The sequence below is a fragment of the Daphnia pulex genome, chromosome 1 (assembly GCF_021134715.1).
Source record: "Daphnia pulex isolate KAP4 chromosome 1, ASM2113471v1".
NCBI lineage: Eukaryota > Metazoa > Arthropoda > Branchiopoda > Diplostraca > Daphniidae > Daphnia > Daphnia pulex.
In genome coordinates this window covers 5276012-5296026 of record NC_060017.1, presented here as the reverse complement: position 1 = coordinate 5296026, position 20015 = coordinate 5276012, and the positions used below count along the sequence as shown (strand labels likewise).

Here is a 20015-nt window from a genome sequence, read left to right as displayed (position 1 = left end):
AGGTATTTATTTTTCTTTCATTTTAGTTATGGTAGTTAAAACAGAGATATAATGACAAAAAATTTCATGCAGAAAAGCAGATTGCGTTTCGCTTAGAAAAGATTCGTTATTGGACGAATTTCGTCATTGTTTTGTTGTTATTTTTCAATTCGTTTGTCACGTTAGTGACAGCAATCAAGAAGCTTTTAAATAAAACAAGAACATTTCTTTTTTTAATTTGGTTCGATGGAGATACGTGGATGCTATGTAAACTGCTTGAGTAGAGAATATAGAACGCTCTAATCTTGGATTACTTAAAAAAGGCTTAATAATGTTTTTGTTAGTTAACCCGTTGGCTGCCACGTCTTTGTTCTCCTCTGTGTTAGCTTCTTAGTACGGGCCGCGCTTTTCGGTCTCGTGGTTTACATGCCGCGGGGTCGGACAGTCGCACCAGCCCAATATTCGCCGCCAAGGCAGTGCACCACAAGGACTTCCTTGTCGATGCGGTGATGGATTCTAGGGGCGTGCATTCCATCTTCTACTGTCACCGTGTCAGTCTGGACTTGTCAGCAATGGCAAGTCCCACCTTGGTCATGGATACTTGGTGCGTAGAGTAGTAGAACAGCTTACGGGTTGTATGATGTGGCAGCCAACGGGTTAACTTAAGTGTATAAAATAATTAAGTTGTGTATGTATAATTTGTGTGCCATTGTATAATGTGATGGAATTGTGGGTGGAGGTGGGACAATAAAGCAATTCCTTTTAATGTTTTTGTTCGTCTCTTAATATAACAATGTTTTGTTTAGCAATTGTATCAATATCTATTACTACTTAGCAGTGTTCGGAACGTCACGGAGTTTTCAGTGACTTAGAAAAAGTTTGCACGTCATACGTCATTTGAAAACCTAACGTCAAAAGTCAAAAAAAAAAAGTCAACGTAACTGCCAAAAAAAATTACGTCACCGTCATGACTTAAGTCACAAAATAAGTCATGTATTTTTACGCTATTTGACAGGTGGTTTTTACAAGTTTAAAGCAATTTTTAGAAATATTAACATTTCCAACATTGAATCGGACAACTTATTTCTTCTTATTGTTAAAATTAATGCTGCTAAGCTAAAAAGACGCTCTACTGGAGCGCTAGTTGGAATGACAGTATTATATTTTACAAACAAAGATTTAATCTGTGGATAATTATCAAGCATTCCTATAGAGGTGTCGCGATCTTTTAAAAATCGGTCTACCTCGTCATCCGGTCTGCCTGAAGGTTGAATTTCATCAAACAGCAAAAACTCTTCGGCTAAGGATGTTTTGCTTTTTTCCAAAACTGGTGAACACGTAGAGTCCTGGATCAGCTGCCTGAGTTTTATTTTGGCTTCTTCTTGGCTCCTTCTGTCTTTTATCCAATGTGCCTTAAAGCACGGATGAGTAAGTGCTGCCATCAAATACCAAGGATCCTCAAAGAGTTTACCAAATCTAAAAAAAGAATGCACACAATACCAATAACAATAAAAAAAACATTTGAGATTATAGTACCTTTTATCCACTTTCTCTAAGACTCGGTCACGTATTGGCCCAAGATGTAAGTAGACTCGTTGATTCATTAGATCCTTCAGTCTTGTAATAAGAGGCAAAACAAGACCGATTCCAAGAAATACCCCTTTGTCCCCTTGTAAAATGTCGAGAACCACTGCGAGTGGCTTCATAACCTCCATATACTCGGTCAATAGTTCGATATCTTCTTTGGTTAATAAAGGAAGAGTCAGAGAGGAGAACAATTTGTTGACTATCTCCAGACTTTTGAAGTTTTTAAGGAAGGCAACAAGACTATCAAAGAGACTGTTCCATCTAGTTGGGCACGGAGTTGGAAGAGCAATACCTATAAACAAATAATTATTACATATAACATTCTCTATTGTAATGAATCATGACTTTACCAAAAACTTCAAAAGCCTCCTCAGAAGCAGAAACAGACCGTCCAATCTTATTCCAAAGTCCCTGAATCTTAGATAGCGCCTGTCGAAGTGCATTCTTTTTAGGGAACGATTTGAGGTCGAACTTGGAAAGATCGGTATCGACAGTAGCAATGAGGTTGAGTGTATGAGAGGCACACCTAAACATTTTTGTTTAAATAAAATATTATACCCAACGAAACCAAACGTAAAGATTTTAAAATCTTTCACCTTATATGTTTTGGAAGAATGATGGTAGAAAAACCAGCATCTTTCAGGATACGATAAGTTTCAGTGTTAAAAGATGCTGCTTCTCTTAACTCTTCGAGTTCTTCTTCGTCATGCAAGTCAGCCAAAGCAGCCAACCCTTCAATAAATTCAGGATCGTCATCCACATCATCATGAGTCAATTGATTCTCAACCTAGTAATAAAATAATTGAACGGCTAGAATAAAAATGTAAGGTAAAAGTTGTTTTACGGAAAATTCAGTGAAGGCCTTAACAAAATTGGATCCATTGTCGGTCACTACATAGTTAACCTTCCCATGAAGACTGAAATCGTCCATAATGTTGTTGAGCAAAGCCGCAATTTTTTCGTATGTATGCGATCCTTTTATTAAAGAAAGTTAAGATGTAAAAAAAAGAAAAAATAAAATGTTTCCGTTTTACCTAGAAATCTTTTACAAGCAAGAGCAGCAGAACACCTTGTCATCTCGCCCGTTTCTCCTTTACTTTCAAGCCAATGTGCTGTTACGCCCAAGAAACTTCGTCTTTTCGATCCCCACGCATCAGCCGTTAAACAAACATCCACTGCATTGCTGAACCTCTTCCTCAAACTAGCTTTATAGTTTAAATATTGTTGCAAAATAGTTTTCTTCAACGTTTTAGTACACACCACATTCACTTTGGGATTAATTTCAGTGCAGACGTTTCGAAAAAGAATGTTCTCAACTGTACTCAAAGGTAGACAACTACCAACAACATATTGAAAAATACGCATGTCTACACGAAGTTGATGTTCTTGTTCTAAATGTTTAGCCTTTTCTATCTTTTCTTTTTTCCTAGAGATTGTGTTTAGATCAAGTGCTACATCAATTGTTTCTTGTGGCTGTCTGGCCTTTTTATTAGTCGGCAAGTAAGAGGAATCAGCTGACCGACGTCTCTTTCTGTCTTTTTTTTTGTTTGCCATAGCCTCTTTATAAGCATCGAAAGCTACACCATGTTGAAGCTATACCGAAATAAGAAAATTATGGCGTTAACTTATTGAATAGAAAGATAAATTGAATAAAGAGTAACCTTAAGATGGCGAACCCAATTAGAGGGATTTCCAAAATGCACCTTTGACTCCCAGCCACACGTTTTGCACTTGCCGGCTACGAATTCAGTTCCCAATAAAGCTTTCTTCTCCTTTTGTTCAAGACGAGTAAGAGATGTGTCAATAGTAAAACACTTAATAACGGCTTGAGTGAAATTAAAAAAACTAAAGACACCAGATTCAGTCCACGAATCTTTCTCTATAGTAGTAGACGCCATTGTCATGACTTTTGATGACAACTGATATGTTTTACGAAAATTACAGACGAAAAAATCTTCCGATCCTCGGCATTGTTCGTCAACATTGCCAGATGACGTTTTTATTTTGACTTTTTTTAAGATTACAAATTTTTTTCACGTCAAACGTCATCGTAAAAGTCACGCATAAATTTTATTTCAGTCGCAGTCGACGTATACGTCAAAATTTGACTTAAGTCATGACTTAAGTCAAAATTTGACTTAAGTCAATTGGTGACGTTCCTAACACTGCTACTTAGAAGTTAAATTATCAGTCACTTGCCTATTACTTATAAGACTTGATATCAACATTCACAACTTTGAAATTTTTCCCTCTGAAAAAGAATTCCATTAACGAAAAAATGCAATTTCAAGTTGAAAATTTAGGGTAGGCTAAACACTACGGTGCTCCTGTGTAGTAGGTCGGAGCAACATATGTAGTGTTATAATACTCGAGTGCCTTGACGGTGTAGTACTTGGGAGCAGCGTAGGTTGTGGTGTAGTAAACTGGAGCATCGGTGTACTCCGGTACAACGTAGTAGGAAGGAACAGCCGCTGTGTAGTAACACTTTGCCGCCGCAGATGTGGTTGTGTAGCTCGGGGCGGTGTAGCGTAGGTTGTGGGGTAGTCCTTGGGCACTTTGGTGTGGAATTCGACCGCTTTGGTGGTGTAATAAGGTAGAGCCTCGGTGTAGTAGCTGAGGGCAGAATAGTACTTGGTGATGTAACCCGGGGCAGAGTATACTTTGGGGCTTCGGTGTAGTAGCTCGAGGCAGCGTAAGTTTCTATGTAATACTCTGGAGCCTTGGTGGTGTAGTGCTTGGGGGCCTCGGTGTAGTAAGTAGGTGTCGCGTGTTTTGACGTTGTTGTGCAGTTAGGCGGAGACATGGTGTAGTATTCTTTCGCTGCTGTTGCTTGGTATCCACCATACCCAGGCAGGAGACATAGCCAGTCAGCCACAGCTTCGAGATATTTTAACATATCAACAACGCAGGAACACTGAAGTCATTTTCCGATTTTTTCTCATTATCTTCCATCGTCGTAACCATTCTTCTCCCATTTTTTTGTAGTGTTTCCAAGAGAATCTATAAAAAAAGGTTGTAAAAATAAGAAAAAAAAAAACACAGCGACGTAAACAGTAACTAAAATACCTTGATCAGTAAATTTGGCACACATTTTCATCCACATTAAAGCGATTTTGCACGACTACGTTCACCGGATAACCGATCAAACAGATCACTTAAAAGAAAGGATGGGGGCTGGTGTCGTCTGTTTCTGCGAAGTTCATACATATCCATAGCATACTCCATAGTACAAGATCGTGCGATCGTGTCAATTGTTTATATTATTATTCTTGATCATGTTTATTAACTCATTACTTACACTACAGCTTATTTGACTACTGTGCACAATTTAGTAAATGTTAACATGCATGCTATGGGACAAAATCGATATATTATGCAAAACGTTACACTACCTTGAAAGTTACATTATTACAGTGTTGCACTAACAATTTACACACAAAAAAAAACGAAAAAGATGTAATCAATACGATTTAACGCGATTTTAGATTTTCATAAATGAAAAAAATTTAAAAAAAGGTACCATCACCGGCATTTTTTTTTTCGAGTTCAATTAAGCACCAGAGAGTATAGTTGTATCGATGGTATCATTTAGATAAGCAGAAATTTCCTAAATAACAAAGCAAAACAATACTATTAAGTTTTGAGATATCGACACTAGCATTAGTTGTGGATATTTAGATATTGTAAGCGTTAAGCTTACCGGAAAGATATAGCAGGTAGTAGTAGAGCGAAGAATGTTGAAGACGATTGGTGAGATCAGAATCCAGATGATAAGAAACGGATTGAAAATCAGATTGAACAGGAATATGGCGATGTATACGTAAGGGAAAACGCTGCGAAAATTCACGAAGGTGTTGACATTTTCTCTAAACCGCTGGAACAAGCAGCTTCCGCCGATTCCGATTGCAGCTGATTCTGACTGCCCAGTCGTTAGCACTGTACCATTAACATCAGTCGAAATTGGGAGAGAGATTTGTTCGGCATTAAAATTGTTAAGATTGATGGTGTCGTTATTTGCAAACGAATGGACCATAACCAGGAGAGAGATCACTAACACAAAACCAAGTTTGCAAGACGTTAACAAACCGGACATTTCTTCTCTTTTCACTTAATTTAAACTTTAAAGAAAAACAGTATAATGCAATAACGCGACACCCGACACGCTCCGTGTTCAGTGAAACATATTTTACTTTTGTCTGAAGTGGGGGCTTAAAATACGTATCAAATTAGTGGGAGGCATTGGCAAGGGTTGGGTTTAAAAAAAAAAAAAAAAAGTTAGGAAACAATGGCCGCGGTAGCCTAAACATATCCGTGTTGGGGTAAGGGCTGTCTAAAAAGATTAATGCTTAAAACACTAGCTGAGAAGGAATAGTTCGCAAATGTAATGGGTGGTACCCTGATAAAAACGCACCCGTGCCCTTGTGGTGCTAGTCAAGGACTCACGTCTTTGTAGAAAATAAGAAAATGCCTTATAAAGTACTTTAAATAAAAAGAACAGAAGAATCATGTCCTACCCCTTCTAGAATGTTCCAAGTTAATACCTAATCACGGGTTGAAAAGATTTTATTTTTCCAAAAGGTCGGTATTATAACAATTTTGCGACAGCAAAGAGTAAAAAAGGGCAATGTGATATTGAGTTCAACATATTTGTTTCGTCGTCAATGGAGGAGAAGGACTATGGCGAGTATTGCTGATGGTGTTGTAAAAGTAGTGGATGTTTTATACTGCTGTAAAGCAATACTGATTGGCCAATACGGAGTCCCTCTAGTAATAGTAGTTGTAGTATCTTGGGTAGTGATATTTAGAGTAATAGTGAGGGTAGTAATGAGGGTAGTAGTAAGCGTTGGGGTAGTAGTAACGTTTGTAGTGAGTGGCTGAAGTATCCATGGCATCGTTGGCTTCAAAGGGCTGCTGGGCGAAATCAGCGGACTCGATCGCCGCAACGTCAACTGGTTGATTTTCTATCATGGCAGCATTGGCAGCTCCATTAACTTGCGGGACCGTTGATGAAGGAGCACCAATCGTCAAAGTAACCAAACACAGTAGAAAAGCCAATGTCACCTTCATGATCTGTACATCACAAAGAAAGGCAAATGAATTTAGCTCTAAAGTCTAAAATTTGTGATGGGATACTTATTTACGCAACGTAGTGAAGAGTGAAATGTAATTAATTTCCAACTTACCATTGTGTAAGTTTGAACGAGAGCGAGTGGTTAAAGGATCGAATGATCTTTGTTGCTGGTTGTTGCGCCGAAGACGAACTGATTTTTGCTACAAACCCTTTCGTTCTTTTATACTCATCGAAGACAGCAGTGTCCAATGTAGCTATGCACGGGGAAAGGGGAACACCTGACACGACAACATGTCCATCACGCAATAGGGAAGTCAAGCAGCAAACGATGCCATTAAGAGCTTTGAGCTATACTAGTACGGCCTCAACCAATATCTATATGTGTTCACGGTTCGTCGTATATGTTCATGGTCGAGACTGCCGCATCAGCTTTATCAAATTGATTGCTTTGGTACCAGGTACGACGAGAATGAGGTACCATATATGCACACTTTCTTTGACCTTTGCCAAATTCAATGTTCTCAATAACTGTCTTAAATACATAAACGTGCATTTACACCGATAGACACTTTGTTGGGAAAGTAAACTGAACTGCGCGTACATTATATGCATAGCCCAGTTTCTAGAAGGGATATTAGTTTGAAATAAAACCTTAAAATCCCCATCGTAAAATTGGTATTGCTAGTATATATGTTTTAGTTATGTATATTTAAAAATAAATTCGCTTTTCCTTATAAGACAATACTTGTTTTAAGAATTCCAAATCTGCCGCTGAAAAGCATAAGCCAGTAAGCATTATTATACATTATTAACATGGTATAGGTATAATTTCCAGAGTATCAGCTTGAACTGTATCGTACGAATGGGTCAAAAGTAGCTACCGGTGTATATTAAAGTAAGGGTATGAAATGCATAAATGCATATAGTAGTCCTACTTAAAGAATAGTGAGTTATTATGAATGAGCGACCGAGACCTTGAAACTTGACAGGGCGTCTGGTACGGGGGCACGGTTTTTCCCCAAGGTTCTCCGCCCGTCTCCGTATTTGGGTTGGTGTAGTACGGTGTAGTACTAGCCAAACCATATCTGAACAGGTAGGGAAATAAATCAATGCAAAAAAGACACGTACGAAACCAAAAAGTCCGATTGGCCAGCGACTATAAATCTTCCGCTCTTTTCACGTGACCAACAACGCATCAGATAACAAAGGTAATTGCGGGTAAATGAAATAGAATGAAATAAACAATTGTCATGCGGAAATTCAGTAATAAGTAGATTTGTAAATAAAAATAAAGACTATTAAGATACGACGACGAAACAAAAAATTTGCGCTGTAGATAAGAAGCTAAATAAATAAACTGTCGTCAATTCGCAGCAAAAGAAGATCTTGAGCAGTTTTACATTTTATTTGGTCACTGATCAAACGAATGGTGAGGAAGACAGGTGGAAGCAAGTGATGTGATGAGAGTTTTTGTCGTTTTTGTTTATTTCTTTCCTCGTACCAGGTAGTAGCCTACAACGAAGGAACGTATGCCAAAATACCTGGTACGGATTGGGTTCTATGACTCTAAACCAGCAACGTGCGCAAATGTTGGATAGGATGGATGCACACGTGCAACCGGTTGATGACCGCGGATAGCCTGGAGTCAATTCCCATCGTTACGCCTCCCTTTCTCAGCTAGCTGTGTACCAAAAAGGAAAACGGCATAAATATCTGTTATTGTTTTCTTCAAGCGAGTCCAGTGAATATAAAAGAGGGGGAAAATCGTTGTCAGCAGCAGTTGGACTTCGATACAAAAAGCGTAAGACAGGTTCGCTCTATCGCTAAAATTCATCATGGTAAGTAAATAAAGAGAATTAATATATTACACGAGTTAAGAATGTATGATATTGAATTATATTTCTTTTGTTATAGATTATGAAAGTGAAACTACTCTTTGTTTTACTAATTCAACTGGTGACTGTCACGTTGGGAGCTGTTCTCAAATTGGATCCCATCCTCGGCACTAATTTGGGAGGTCAGAAACGAAATGTTGTAGGGAATGATTCTAACGAGTCCGCAGAATCAAACGAATCATTTGGAGACAACGAGATGTTGAAGACTTCGGCTACTTTCCATCGTCGTTATCATTACCCCAGCTATTACCACCAGCCATATTACAACAGGTACCCTCAGAGGGCTCAGTATTACTACAATCGGCCAGCCCCAGTGTATCAATACCAGTATACTGGCGGATATGACAGGTAAATATTTACGACTTCTAGTCACTTGTATTCACAATCTTAATCAATTTCCGTCAATTTCTTGTCTTTATTTCATTATAACGATAGTGATAGTGACTGAAGAGCAACAGCGGTTCCTACACTTGTTGGCGTAATGAAATATGACGATCCCAGCAGTGAAGATCATATATTAAATAAACTTTAAAATTGTTATGAATTGCCGATTCTGAAGGCAGTTGACGTTTCTAACAAATGTCCAGACTTTTTCATTAATGTTGAAGAAAGATACGTAATACACGCACGCACAATTAATCGCAATTAATAACAAAAATAATTAAAAAGTTCTTTTTCTTTTTTTTATTGAGACTGTTGCGTTTATTCAATACCGGAACATTACAATAGCCTCAAAACGTTTTGCTAGTCAACAATTTTGCAAGGTCTTCCTTGTTCAACAAAACTTAACTTCACCGCAAAAGTAGCTATGACGTCAAACGAACTTGAATCGGGCTGTTTTATTTTAGTCAATTCAATATAACTCAGTCGGCGATGTAATTATTTCTGTGAAGTTGAATGTGGCATACGGGGCAACTTGCTGGTTTAACTCTAAAAATTATGAGTATATACTATGGCAAGAAATTTCAAGAATTGCGAACTCTTAACTAGCAAAAGAAACTTGACACCGCTTGACAGTTAACGAGCGCTGAAATTCCCAACAGATAAAGTTCTTCTCTTAGTTCTTATATTTCCTTATTAAACGTTCAGAAAACGCGGAAGTGTGGTGAAGTTTTGTTCCTATACGGATGGTTCCAGTCGGTGCCGAGTACTGGCGCAATTATTTTTTTTAAATTGCCTGGTGGTTCGTCTGTCTACCATGACCGTCCGGATCCAACCGGATCAACACGAACATACTCTAGGCTATAGCAAGACTCGGATGAGTTTAACCAAGTTTAGAGCCTGCAGCTGAATTTGTATCGTTCAGCCCTTGGATATACTTCATATAATTTACGCGCAAATAACCCAAAGCGCCTTGAAATGGATCAGTATAAAAGAGCGAAGGCCTTGTTGAGAAAGCAGTTCGTCCCTGCAGAACAACTAGACAAGTATTGCAACAGAAATTCTCTGTTCTATTTTGACGTCTGTTCTTTAAAAACGGTAAGATTTATAAAATTAATATAAATTAATTATAAAACAGTAATATTTGGCTATTAAACTGTTGATTCTTTCTTCCGATGGAACCCACATATTGTGCGCTGTAATGTCAGTATAAATTCTCAGCCAATTTTCTTTTGTTTTCAGAAAATGAAGACGGAATTGATTTTACTACTAATTCATTTGGCGTCTCTTACATTGGCTGCTGTTGTTCCAGCAGCCGATAATGAAGTCACCGCTGTAGTTATCACTTCAACCGAATCGGTTGAATCCGCTGAATCAATCGAGTCGCTTGGAAGCAACGATCCAAAAGTTATTAGCGGTACGCAGATAGAAAATAATAAAGAAAACGAGTCCGCTGAATCCACCGAGTCCATCGTGTCCGCTGAAACAACAGACTCACCTGTATTAGACAACGATATCCTAAAAGCGTCTAAAGCAAGCGTTGCAGAGGCGGCGATTAATTCAGCACATTAGTTGACTTGATGACTTTACGACGTGGGAGTAACATTATTACCATAGAAACATTATACTCAATTCCAAGACGCCAATCTTTGTAATTTATTGGCTATTCCAAATACTTCACTTATACTAAAGCAAAATTGTTGAGTGGAGAAAAATATAAATTGTACCGAATCTGCGATTTGTTTTCTTCCTTTTAATATTAACATGATGTTTAAGTTAAAATTATAAGCATATAATTCTCACAGAGTTGTGCGAAGTATAAATACGTGTCACTATCAGTACTATATATCGCTTGGAAACCCTTGAGACTAATCAAAACATAAATCGGTTTAGAAATCTTAAAACATCGCTATAGCTTTTTCAAGGTTACAGAATTGCAGCACAGATTTTTACGAGCAGCAGGTCTTTTTATGAATTCAATAAGCCGCGAGTCGCCTAGAACAAGCATTCGGAATTCCGTTCCCACTAATTTTATTCAGCTATTATGCTATAAGCAGCTAGCTAAAATGAATGGAAGTTAGAGGCATGGTTAGAGGTGGGTTCATTCACTTGTGATTCTAACAAAACCATCATCCTCAAACAAATAAAAATAAATAAATCATTGTCTAGAAAAAATGGAATCTTATTTTTAATATTTTTATCATTGCATAACATTTTTTTAAAAATGGAACATAAAGTATAGAAGTATACTTCACTGCATCGATTGGACGTTTGGTGGTCTTCATCTAGTGATACCTAGAATGAGCTATACTTTGGAAGCTTGTTGGGTAACTTGAGTTCCATTCTTCAAAGGCAAGAATTTTTTTTCTATTAGCGATGTCGTCGCGTTTTTGTGTTGTAGTGGATAAAAGCTTCCGCAGTTTAAAAGGGAAAAGGGGAAGACCACAGCCGTTCACTCCGAAACAAATTGCGACGAGTGTAACGTATTAGGAACAGTTCTGGCAAATTTCCAGTCAAATAAATTGAACAGCGTTCAGTGTTGGATTGGAATAGAATATCGAGAAAATTCAACGGCAGCAAGTCTTGGCTTCTTCCGCAATTGGCGGAAGACTACTGAAACGATACGAGTATGGTCTCGTTCCTGTACGTGCCAGGTATTGTGGCCCATTTTTTTTCTTACCCGGTACGGATGTCTCTGTATAACGCTCACGAGAATCACGTAGACACACTGGGCGAGGCTATGCAGCAGCATATACTAGCGCAGTTATTGCCCGAAGGCAAAAACAATTCGTACGTATACTTCCCGTCCAACCCAAGTTCACCAATAACCATCACTGATATATCTCTTCATTCTGTGTTTCGTGATGCACAATTGCACATGCTTCCTGGAGTTCCCCTTTTCCCTTGCAAACATAAAATGTAGTCTTCGGTGAATATAAAAGTGGAGACGATCTGCAACACAATCAGTTCGTCTTCAACACGTTCAACAACCAACTGAAAACCTGTAGCTGAGACAACTGTCTTAAATTTTTGCGCTTCTATACTTTACAAGTAAAAACCATGGTTAGTAAAATAGTAAACTCCATTTTTCATTATCTGTTTCATTACCAGTAATATTTAACGTTGAATACAAGCCAGTAAGAGTAGACTAAATTAGTATAGATGCGATAAGCTGAACATATTATAAATATGAATTTTGATTGGTTAATAGAACATGAAGATGGAATTAGTTTTGCTGATGTGCCTGGTGACTCTGTCGATGGGAGCCATTTCCAAAGTTGACCAGAATCAAATCGACATCGCTGTGACAGAAGAAATCCAATTCGATGTAACAGAAATAAATCAACCTGCTGCTGTGACAGAAGCAAATGAATCCGTTGCTGGGACAGAAGAAATCCAACTCGATGTAACAGAATTAAATCAACCTGCTGTGACTGAAGTAAAACAACCCGCTGCTGTGACAGAAGCAAATCAATCCGTTGCTGGGACAGAAGAAATCCAACTCGATGGAACAAAAGTAAATCAACCTGCTGTGACTGAAGTAAAACAACCCGCTGCTGTGTCTGAAAAACACCAGCAACCAGCGCATGGAACAACGATTAAATCCGGCGGGTCTTCCGAGTCGGTTGAATCCGCTGAATCCACCGAGTCCCTTGAAGACGCTAATGACACAGACACGGACACTTCTGCCACCTTCCACAAACGCTTTTACTACCCAAGTTCTTATTATTACCCGCATTATTATCCAAAATATTACTACCCGAGATATCACTACCCTCGCTATTATTATTAGCCTGCTCTCTAGATATTCTACACTCGTTCCAGGCCTCAATGCAATACTAATAACCAATCACTCACACACAGCCCATTCCCAACATTATTTATCTGTTATTTACCTTTTTTTAAAAAAGATGTAACGTTATCAAATAATTGCTGATTAAATAAATTTAATAAAGTGCTGCAGGATGTAGTTTGTACCGAAAGTGAAATTTTCAAATAATTAACAACAAACACAATTGGGAGATATAGCCTAGTCCATTTATTTTTAGCTGATTATAAAAAAAAAAAAAAAAAAATGGGAGAGAAAAATATTTACAGTAGGAAACTAAACTTGCTCAACGCAGTTCCTTTGATTTTGGCGGGAGACGGATTTTTAATATCGATATCTTATTTAAGCGTGGTTAATTAGAATATTTGTGTCGTCTGCTAACACTTTGTTTCACAGTTAAGGCCAAAAAGCAAAGTGAGAACTGTGAGATGAAGTTTCAGATATTCTTTATTATAGAAAACTAAACAGATCACTGGTTTGGATCGGAAACTTGTACGTGGCTGCAAGAGAAATAGCAGAACAAAACAAAATGTGGTTGTCGTGTGAACATCGTGACTCCCCATGCTCTCAACTCCATGTTGTTTCTCAGGTATAAAATGAAGAATACGAATGGAATGATTTTGGGAGCTTACACAGAAGAGATAAACCTGTTCCAAATCTGTGAAATGTTGGTGCCCAACTAGAGTTTACTATGCATTTATCATGTATGCTCGTTGTCAATGCATGTTAGAGTTTGTTTCCTCCATGTAACCTTTAGCATTGTGCAGATTTCAGGCCTGAGCCAGCCATCGTAACCACAAGAAGTTTTGATACTGACCTGTCATCAACTCATCACCAACAATCTCAGTATAACCAATCGGGTAATGATATTTTTTACTTTTATTATAAACCTGTGACCTGCCGTATATTTTAAATTTTAATTGTGCCTGAAATTACATGTAAACCTTAAGTAATCCTGTTTATCAACAATAAGCGGTTATACCCACTGTCTTCTTTCTAACTTTTCTTAACTTGTTGTCTCTGCAATATTTTTTTCGTAATCCATTTTTTATTTTTTGTTTAGATAAACAGCTCTTAGTGTAATTGGAAAAACTATGTCCTCGTGTACACCCATGTGAGTGTGGGGGTATTCACGAGTCGACCCCTTTTCCTATCCTGCCTGGCGTCAACTTCACTGAGGATGGAGCAGTTGGAGCACTTGTGGATGCCTGGCTGTGGATTTCCCGGGCGTAAAGGTAGGACAAATTTATCTTCATTCTTCCTTTGGACTATTTCTTGGCGTTGATAGTACGATTATTTCTGAGTTAGGCCTTTGACTGAAAGTTTTCTCTTGCCGTTTCTTAAAGCTCAATCAGGGTTCATTAAATAACTCATTTGAAGCAGAGCGACTGCATATCAGGCCTGTTTTATACCTCACAACTTTGTCTGCGGGTCAACAATCAATTCAAATTGTTGAATTTTAAACACTTCAAACAATGTGCAAAGTCTATAAAACTGTATGTCCAAGAGGGACCTGCCGCCACACACACCGGCACCAAGTACAAGTCATAGAAGTCACCAGAAGTTTAAATTGCATAGAATTTATTCAGCGTAAAAGAAAATTACTTGGGAAAAATGAAATGTGTCAATTTCAAATCCTTCTTGTTTGGCATAAAATGTTGCTGTTCGGTCGTGAAAGTAAATTCCGCTACCGCTAGATGGCGAAAACGTCGTCGTTTTGCTCTAAAGTAATGCGGAACCGGCAGGAACGCTAGCTACTAATTTGATTCAATACCCTCAAATGCAATCCAATTAAGGAGGATTAAGCTACACTGACGTCGACGACGCAATCCCCCCTCTATTGCGTATTAAAATGTCAAAACAGGTCTGGATTTCAGTTTCGCCAGAGGGAAAATGATTCAATTAACTCTTAATTCTATCAAAGACGTTTTGGCGCTCATCACATACAGCAGCAGCACACTACATCATCATTACCCTCATCAGAAAAATGTCCTTCTCTCTCTCTCTCTCTCCGGTCGTTTCAAGTATACACAGTCGACGAATGCAATCAAGTTGATTGATTCGGTTGTTTCCCTCATCATCTCCATCAAACCCTGCACGTCTCGTTTTTAGCCTATCAACTCAAAGTTGAATGACGAGGAAGCGAGTCTGATTACATGCGCCAGCCTATTTAAATAACTATGTCGCTTGCGTTGTTGAGTAGATGATATGTCAATATGTACGTCGAGGGGGTCTCCCTCCCACCGGAAACTCTCCTACCGCTCTTATATGTGTACGTCTTTCTTCTTCCCTCAACGTCCCACAACGCTTAGATATCCAACTAGTATCGAAAAGTTGTGTGTGTTGATTTGTAATTGGATGGGTGGGACGGGGGTGCGTTCGTATCATTTGTAGGTAGGTGCACGTATATAGAGGTTCAATCTACTACACCACTTGCTTGATATACGTTAGACACACTTTCTTTGGCCATTAACAGAGTGGCAAATGCCACTCTAATGAAATCGCGGGTTTTGTCGCTCTGCCATGAAAATGAGACTGGCGTATTTTTTTGTTCCGTTTGCGATGCGATTGTTAATCATTCTGCCACTTTGGGCAATGTTACGACCGCATAGCTCATTGGCAATATATAATAATAATAATATATATTGTGTATAGCTGCTGCTGCTGCTGCTGCTTCCATCGGTGGGGGGTCTGATTGAACGAATTAGAAACGAGTTGAGTGATCTTTGTAGAGGTCTCTCTCTCACTCTCTCCAGCTGGTCGAACATCTGTCACCCCGGACCTCATCATGAACTGCTCGTTAATCATCGCAGGGTCCCTGTGATTTTCAAACGGATCGATGGATCCAGTACCGACCGACCGACCCGTCTAGAAAAGAGTCGGCTGTACATATATAGAAACCGGGCGGGCAAGGGTGGGGACCTCGGCAGCCGCGCGCCAGCCGCTGGACGGGAGAAGACGAGAGTGGGCGGACGGGCGGGAAACTTTATAGCCTATTATGATCGGATCCTTCGGAGCAAATTAACTCTGCTGCTGCTGCTGCCGCGGCAGGCAAGGGGGGGGGCTTAACGAGCGTGAGCACAGCCGTGTAACAACACTCTGTGTGTGCGCAACTCCAGGCAACTAATGAGATGGCGAGGTCGGCCGGCAGAGAGAGAGAGAGAATTGTTATTGCGCTTCTCCTCCTTTTGGCCGCGCGCTCCGTGATGGAATATATAACTTGTCGTCGTCGGGAGTCGAAGTTTTTCAATGCCATCTCTCGGCCAGCAATGGCAACGCTTGAAATCGATCCGCACCAAGGCCGGTTGCGTGACGTGAGGGACAGGATGGATCGACTTCCGTTCATTTGAAAGAAAACACGCACTGCACACACACACACGGACGGACGGTGTATGTGTGCAGTGCGTTAACTCACGCGTCTACGTATATTTATAGAGAGGCCACTGCTGCTGGTGCTGCTCTGTCGTCTATAGCAGACGACCAATTATTATGCAACAGCGGGATGTATAGGGAATAATCCGCCCGTCCCTCGGACTTGATCAAGTGGTGTTCTCCGAGAAATATGTAGTCTAGCTATATCGTATATAGATAGATAAGGCCAACTTAATTTGATGTCGCATGAGTGATAATTGATGCGAGCCAGAGCGTGTGTGATGCCCACCTATCCCGTTGATCCGATCTTCTCTGCTGGGGTTCCTCCTTCTTCCTTTTTTTTGATTTCTTTTTTCTTCTTCTCTTTTCTCGCGGAGGTGGATCAAACTTGATCCGCATCCATGTCAAAAGCGAAGCAGCAGCAGTAGCTCGTTATAATAATGCGCAGCGGTAATTGGCTATCAACATTTCAACTATGATGGCTCCGGTCCAGAACGGAAGCCTTTCTCTCCCTGCTGGTGCCGTTGCCGTTGCTGCTGCTCAGACTGTGTGCCTTAGCTGCTCCTCTCTCTCTCTCTCTTTTAGACTATTTATAGAAAGTGCCGTTTTCTTCACTTAACGAGTCGCTTCTCTTTCTGCTCCTTTGTCCCATCTCAGATTTAACAGGAATATATATGAGGCTAGACAGCCCAGTTTTTCTTCACTACCGACCAAAAAATGTCACACCTTTCTCTTTGCGCTATGTATCTTTATGGCCAGCGTTAGCTAGCCGGAATAGAATCATCGTCAGCCCAGCAGGGAAATTCGATTGAAATTTGTTTCGACTTTTAGAAAATTGTTATGTGTCTAATACACCAACTCAAGACAGCGTTGGGTCGCTGGGAAAGAGATAAGGAAATGGATCGATATCCGTCGCGTTATATGTATGTATTTACTACCCCCAAGTCCGGCAGTTGAAAGTTCTATGGCTTGCGTGATGATGAAACATTCATAAATCGGATCGGATTGATGAGACGTTGACGACGAGACACACGGACTGGCCTGCATAGAAGTCTCAAAAAGGTGAACAGAGTCAGCCAAGAAGCCATTAAAAAAGGCTACATGTAGAGTGGACAAGACTTTTTTTGAAACATTTATGGGAGACGGTCGTTTATTTTACATGGGCCAATCGCACGACCCTCCCTTCATATGTCTAGTATGTATCGTCAATTAAATGACAATCGCTATCGAGTCTTTTTTCGGCTCATCTGTGGGCTCAATCGAATGAATAACAAATGATTAGTCGGTGAATTTTCGATGTATATTCAATTGTTTCCATGTTTGGCGATCCGTGTCTCTTTTAAAATGTCTGAGCTATGCCACTACGATGGTGTACGCGTCCAATTTCGAATCGAAACATTTAAAAAATGAAACGGGTCTTATGGTACACGGGTGGCTTGAATTTGCTCTCATTAAATCAAAGCTTTTCACAACATTTCAAAAAGACAAGTAGCTGCTGCGCATCCCATTTTATCCCGTAAGAGGGGTAGTGCGCCGTTTCTAAAACATGCAGATTGCCGACAGTATATGTATAGTCGGCTTTTCCATCTTCTTAAAAAAATAAAATTGATTCAAAGATGTGATGTGTGTGCGCGCTCTATTCCATCCGAAGAAGAAATAGCTGCCGCCGTCTATATTATGCTCACATGCACTGCTGGCATATTACATACACTCAGCTTTGCTATTCCTTTTAATCCGGGGCCGGGCAAACTTGAGTGCTACTGGGCGTCTGCTATTTGGCTACAGCGCCGGATGAAATAAATAAAAAGTCAAAGTTAAAAAGAAAAATCAACTGAGGCGAGTAATAACCTTAAAACGATGTGCGCCGGAATCTTTATTTTTATTTGTCCATATCTACTGCCATCTCGTGATGGATGACGAGGTAAGAAATAAAAAGAAGACATAAAAAAAGAATAGATATCTATATAGTAATCCGCCAATAGAGACGGATGTCACGCCAATCGGCTTGATGACGGTGCGAAATTCCATCCGAACAATCGCTACCAATGATTCATTGGTACATAGAGCTATCCCCCCTATATCTTCTTGCGTGCCTTCCATACTCTCAATCATCCTTATCGATTGAGCGGTACGAGAGTTCTCTCTCTCATGATTGGGATGTGCTGTGTGTACAATGGAACGCGACCGCGCTCTTCTTCTTCTATGTGTCCGGATGTGGGAACCTTTATAGAGAGCTATTCTTTCGCTGCCATCCATCCAGCTGCTGCTGGATCATCTCTCTCTAGTCCCTGGGAAAAAAAACTTTGGATTTTTTTATTTTATTTCTTGCCATAGATTTTGACGAATTGATGAGCCAAGAGTTCAGCTGTACAAGTTCTTCTCTCTAGCTTCCCCTATATTCCAATTGTATTTAGCCAAATAATAATAATAATAATAATAAAAAAAAGTCTGCTTTTAACAAGGGAATAGATAAGGGTGGAGTAGTAGTAGTAGTAGTAGTAAGGCAAAAGCAAGCTCTCTCTCTCTCTATGTGTGTGTGTATAGCTACCAACATTGCACACACAGGATTTGGTAATTGGACTCGTGCGGGCTCTTCCTAATGAAGTCCCGGGCCGCCGCCGCGCGCCACTCTCCTCACGACGAACGACCAAAGCTGGAGCTTGTTAAGAGACTTGGGAGCGGGTAGGAGGAGAGAAAAGTGAGTGGAACGGGCGAAGGGGTGGACTCAAAACCTTCCTCTCTCTCTCATCATCACTGTTTAGAAAAGACGCGGCTATATAGCAGCAGCAGCTCCTTGTGTGTGCCAAAACTCTCTCTCGCTCCTTATAGTCCAGTCTCTCAGTGTATATATACAGCAGCTTATACAATCAGCTAGGACTCTCTCTCTCTCTCTCGCACTATAGATAGATAGTTATAGTACAGCAGTACATATACATATCTTTACCTCCTCCCCAATTACCCAACCTTAGCCATGGCTGTTACTAACTTTGCCCCCGTCGGTCCCCCCCCTCCCACCAAACTTTTTAATGAAGCTCATTTCCTCTTCTCCTCTCTCTCGTCCGTCCTTTTCGCTTCTTCCGTTGTAATATGTACAACATTTCTGGCGTTCATCCCGCGCACGAAAACCTTTTTACCATTCCACAGTCAGCAGCAGCAGAACGTACGTATACATATCCGCGCACGGCGCTTAATCAAACGCATCCGTGCGGTGTCGTTGGGCTGTGCCCACGCTTTTTCATTCCATCATTTCTCGACAACATAAATAATGCGATACAAACAAATCAAATTCAGTTGAAAAATGAAAAAAAAGTGGGCAAAAAAGAAATAAAATGTAATCATGATCGTCTAAATTACATAAAAGGTGGCCGGCAGCAGCAGCAATTGGCGGACCACAACAACTTACACATTCTCTCTCTCTCCTTTTCGCGTACATGGGAAAATAGAAAATGAGTTGTAAGGATATGGCGGGGAGATGTGTGTGTCTAGCAAGAGTAGAGAATAAAGACGCAATGCAATCAATACTGCTAATTAGATCTTTGAGTCGCCGCCCTTTTCCTCTCTCTCCCGTCTCTTTTCTCAGATATAATTGCCCCAGCACGATCTCACTCTCTCTACTGCCATTCTATAGTACTTTCACCCCGTTAATGATAACTATTACTGCTATACGTATATACAGCAGACGTGCTGGATGTGTGTATGCATGTTATATACGTGTGGGTGTGTAACACTTTTTCTTGGATATTGCCAAACTCAACTTTTACACCATTCTCATGATTATTTGAGTTTGAGAGCCTGTGTGTAGTTAAATCTAATCATTTTTTTGGTTGGGGGGAGAGAGACGACTCATTGATCGGGGGGGTTCACGTTAAATTCTTCCCGGCGTGTTTCATAATGAAACGGG

General features: G+C 40.0%; 4 protein-coding genes and 2 long non-coding RNA genes across 6 annotated transcripts; 4 read left to right on the top strand and 2 right to left on the bottom strand.

The window, feature by feature from the left end:
• Positions 1 to 951: 951 nt before the first annotated feature.
• Positions 952 to 3739, bottom strand: LOC124193092. The gene is made up of 7 exons (XM_046586773.1): positions 3228 to 3739; positions 2601 to 3159; positions 2411 to 2541; positions 2163 to 2353; positions 1917 to 2092; positions 1516 to 1858; positions 952 to 1455 (listed from the first exon to the last, which is right to left on the bottom strand). Exons 1-7 carry the CDS (start codon positions 3468 to 3470, stop codon positions 1002 to 1004), a joined length of 2097 nt encoding a protein of 698 aa, XP_046442729.1. The 5' UTR covers positions 3471 to 3739; the 3' UTR covers positions 952 to 1001.
• A 1178-nt stretch (positions 3740 to 4917) lies between these two features.
• On the bottom strand, positions 4918 to 6856 carry LOC124207692. The gene is made up of 3 exons (XR_006880092.1): positions 6750 to 6856; positions 5267 to 6636; positions 4918 to 5173 (listed from the first exon to the last, which is right to left on the bottom strand). It is a non-coding gene; the product is annotated as an uncharacterized LOC124207692 (long non-coding RNA).
• Positions 6857 to 8357: 1501 nt separating this feature from the next.
• Positions 8358 to 9172, top strand: LOC124205906. Its single transcript, XM_046603514.1, has 3 exons — positions 8358 to 8475; positions 8552 to 8880; positions 8968 to 9172. The coding sequence occupies exons 1-3, from the start codon at positions 8473 to 8475 to the stop codon at positions 8978 to 8980; spliced, it is 345 nt and encodes a 114-aa protein (XP_046459470.1). The 5' UTR covers positions 8358 to 8472; the 3' UTR covers positions 8981 to 9172.
• Positions 9173 to 9876: 704 nt separating this feature from the next.
• LOC124205833 lies at positions 9877 to 10644 on the top strand. Its single transcript, XM_046603395.1, has 2 exons — positions 9877 to 10011; positions 10156 to 10644. The coding sequence occupies exons 1-2, from the start codon at positions 9892 to 9894 to the stop codon at positions 10483 to 10485; spliced, it is 450 nt and encodes a 149-aa protein (XP_046459351.1). The 5' UTR covers positions 9877 to 9891; the 3' UTR covers positions 10486 to 10644.
• Positions 10645 to 11762: 1118 nt separating this feature from the next.
• On the top strand, positions 11763 to 12872 carry LOC124188301. Its single transcript, XM_046580844.1, has 2 exons — positions 11763 to 11976; positions 12125 to 12872. Exons 1-2 carry the CDS (start codon positions 11974 to 11976, stop codon positions 12704 to 12706), a joined length of 585 nt encoding a protein of 194 aa, XP_046436800.1. The 5' UTR covers positions 11763 to 11973; the 3' UTR covers positions 12707 to 12872.
• Positions 12873 to 13145: 273 nt separating this feature from the next.
• Positions 13146 to 14185, top strand: LOC124192251. The gene is made up of 3 exons (XR_006873647.1): positions 13146 to 13331; positions 13510 to 13602; positions 13806 to 14185. It is a non-coding gene; the product is annotated as an uncharacterized LOC124192251 (long non-coding RNA).
• Positions 14186 to 20015: the final 5830 nt, after the last annotated feature.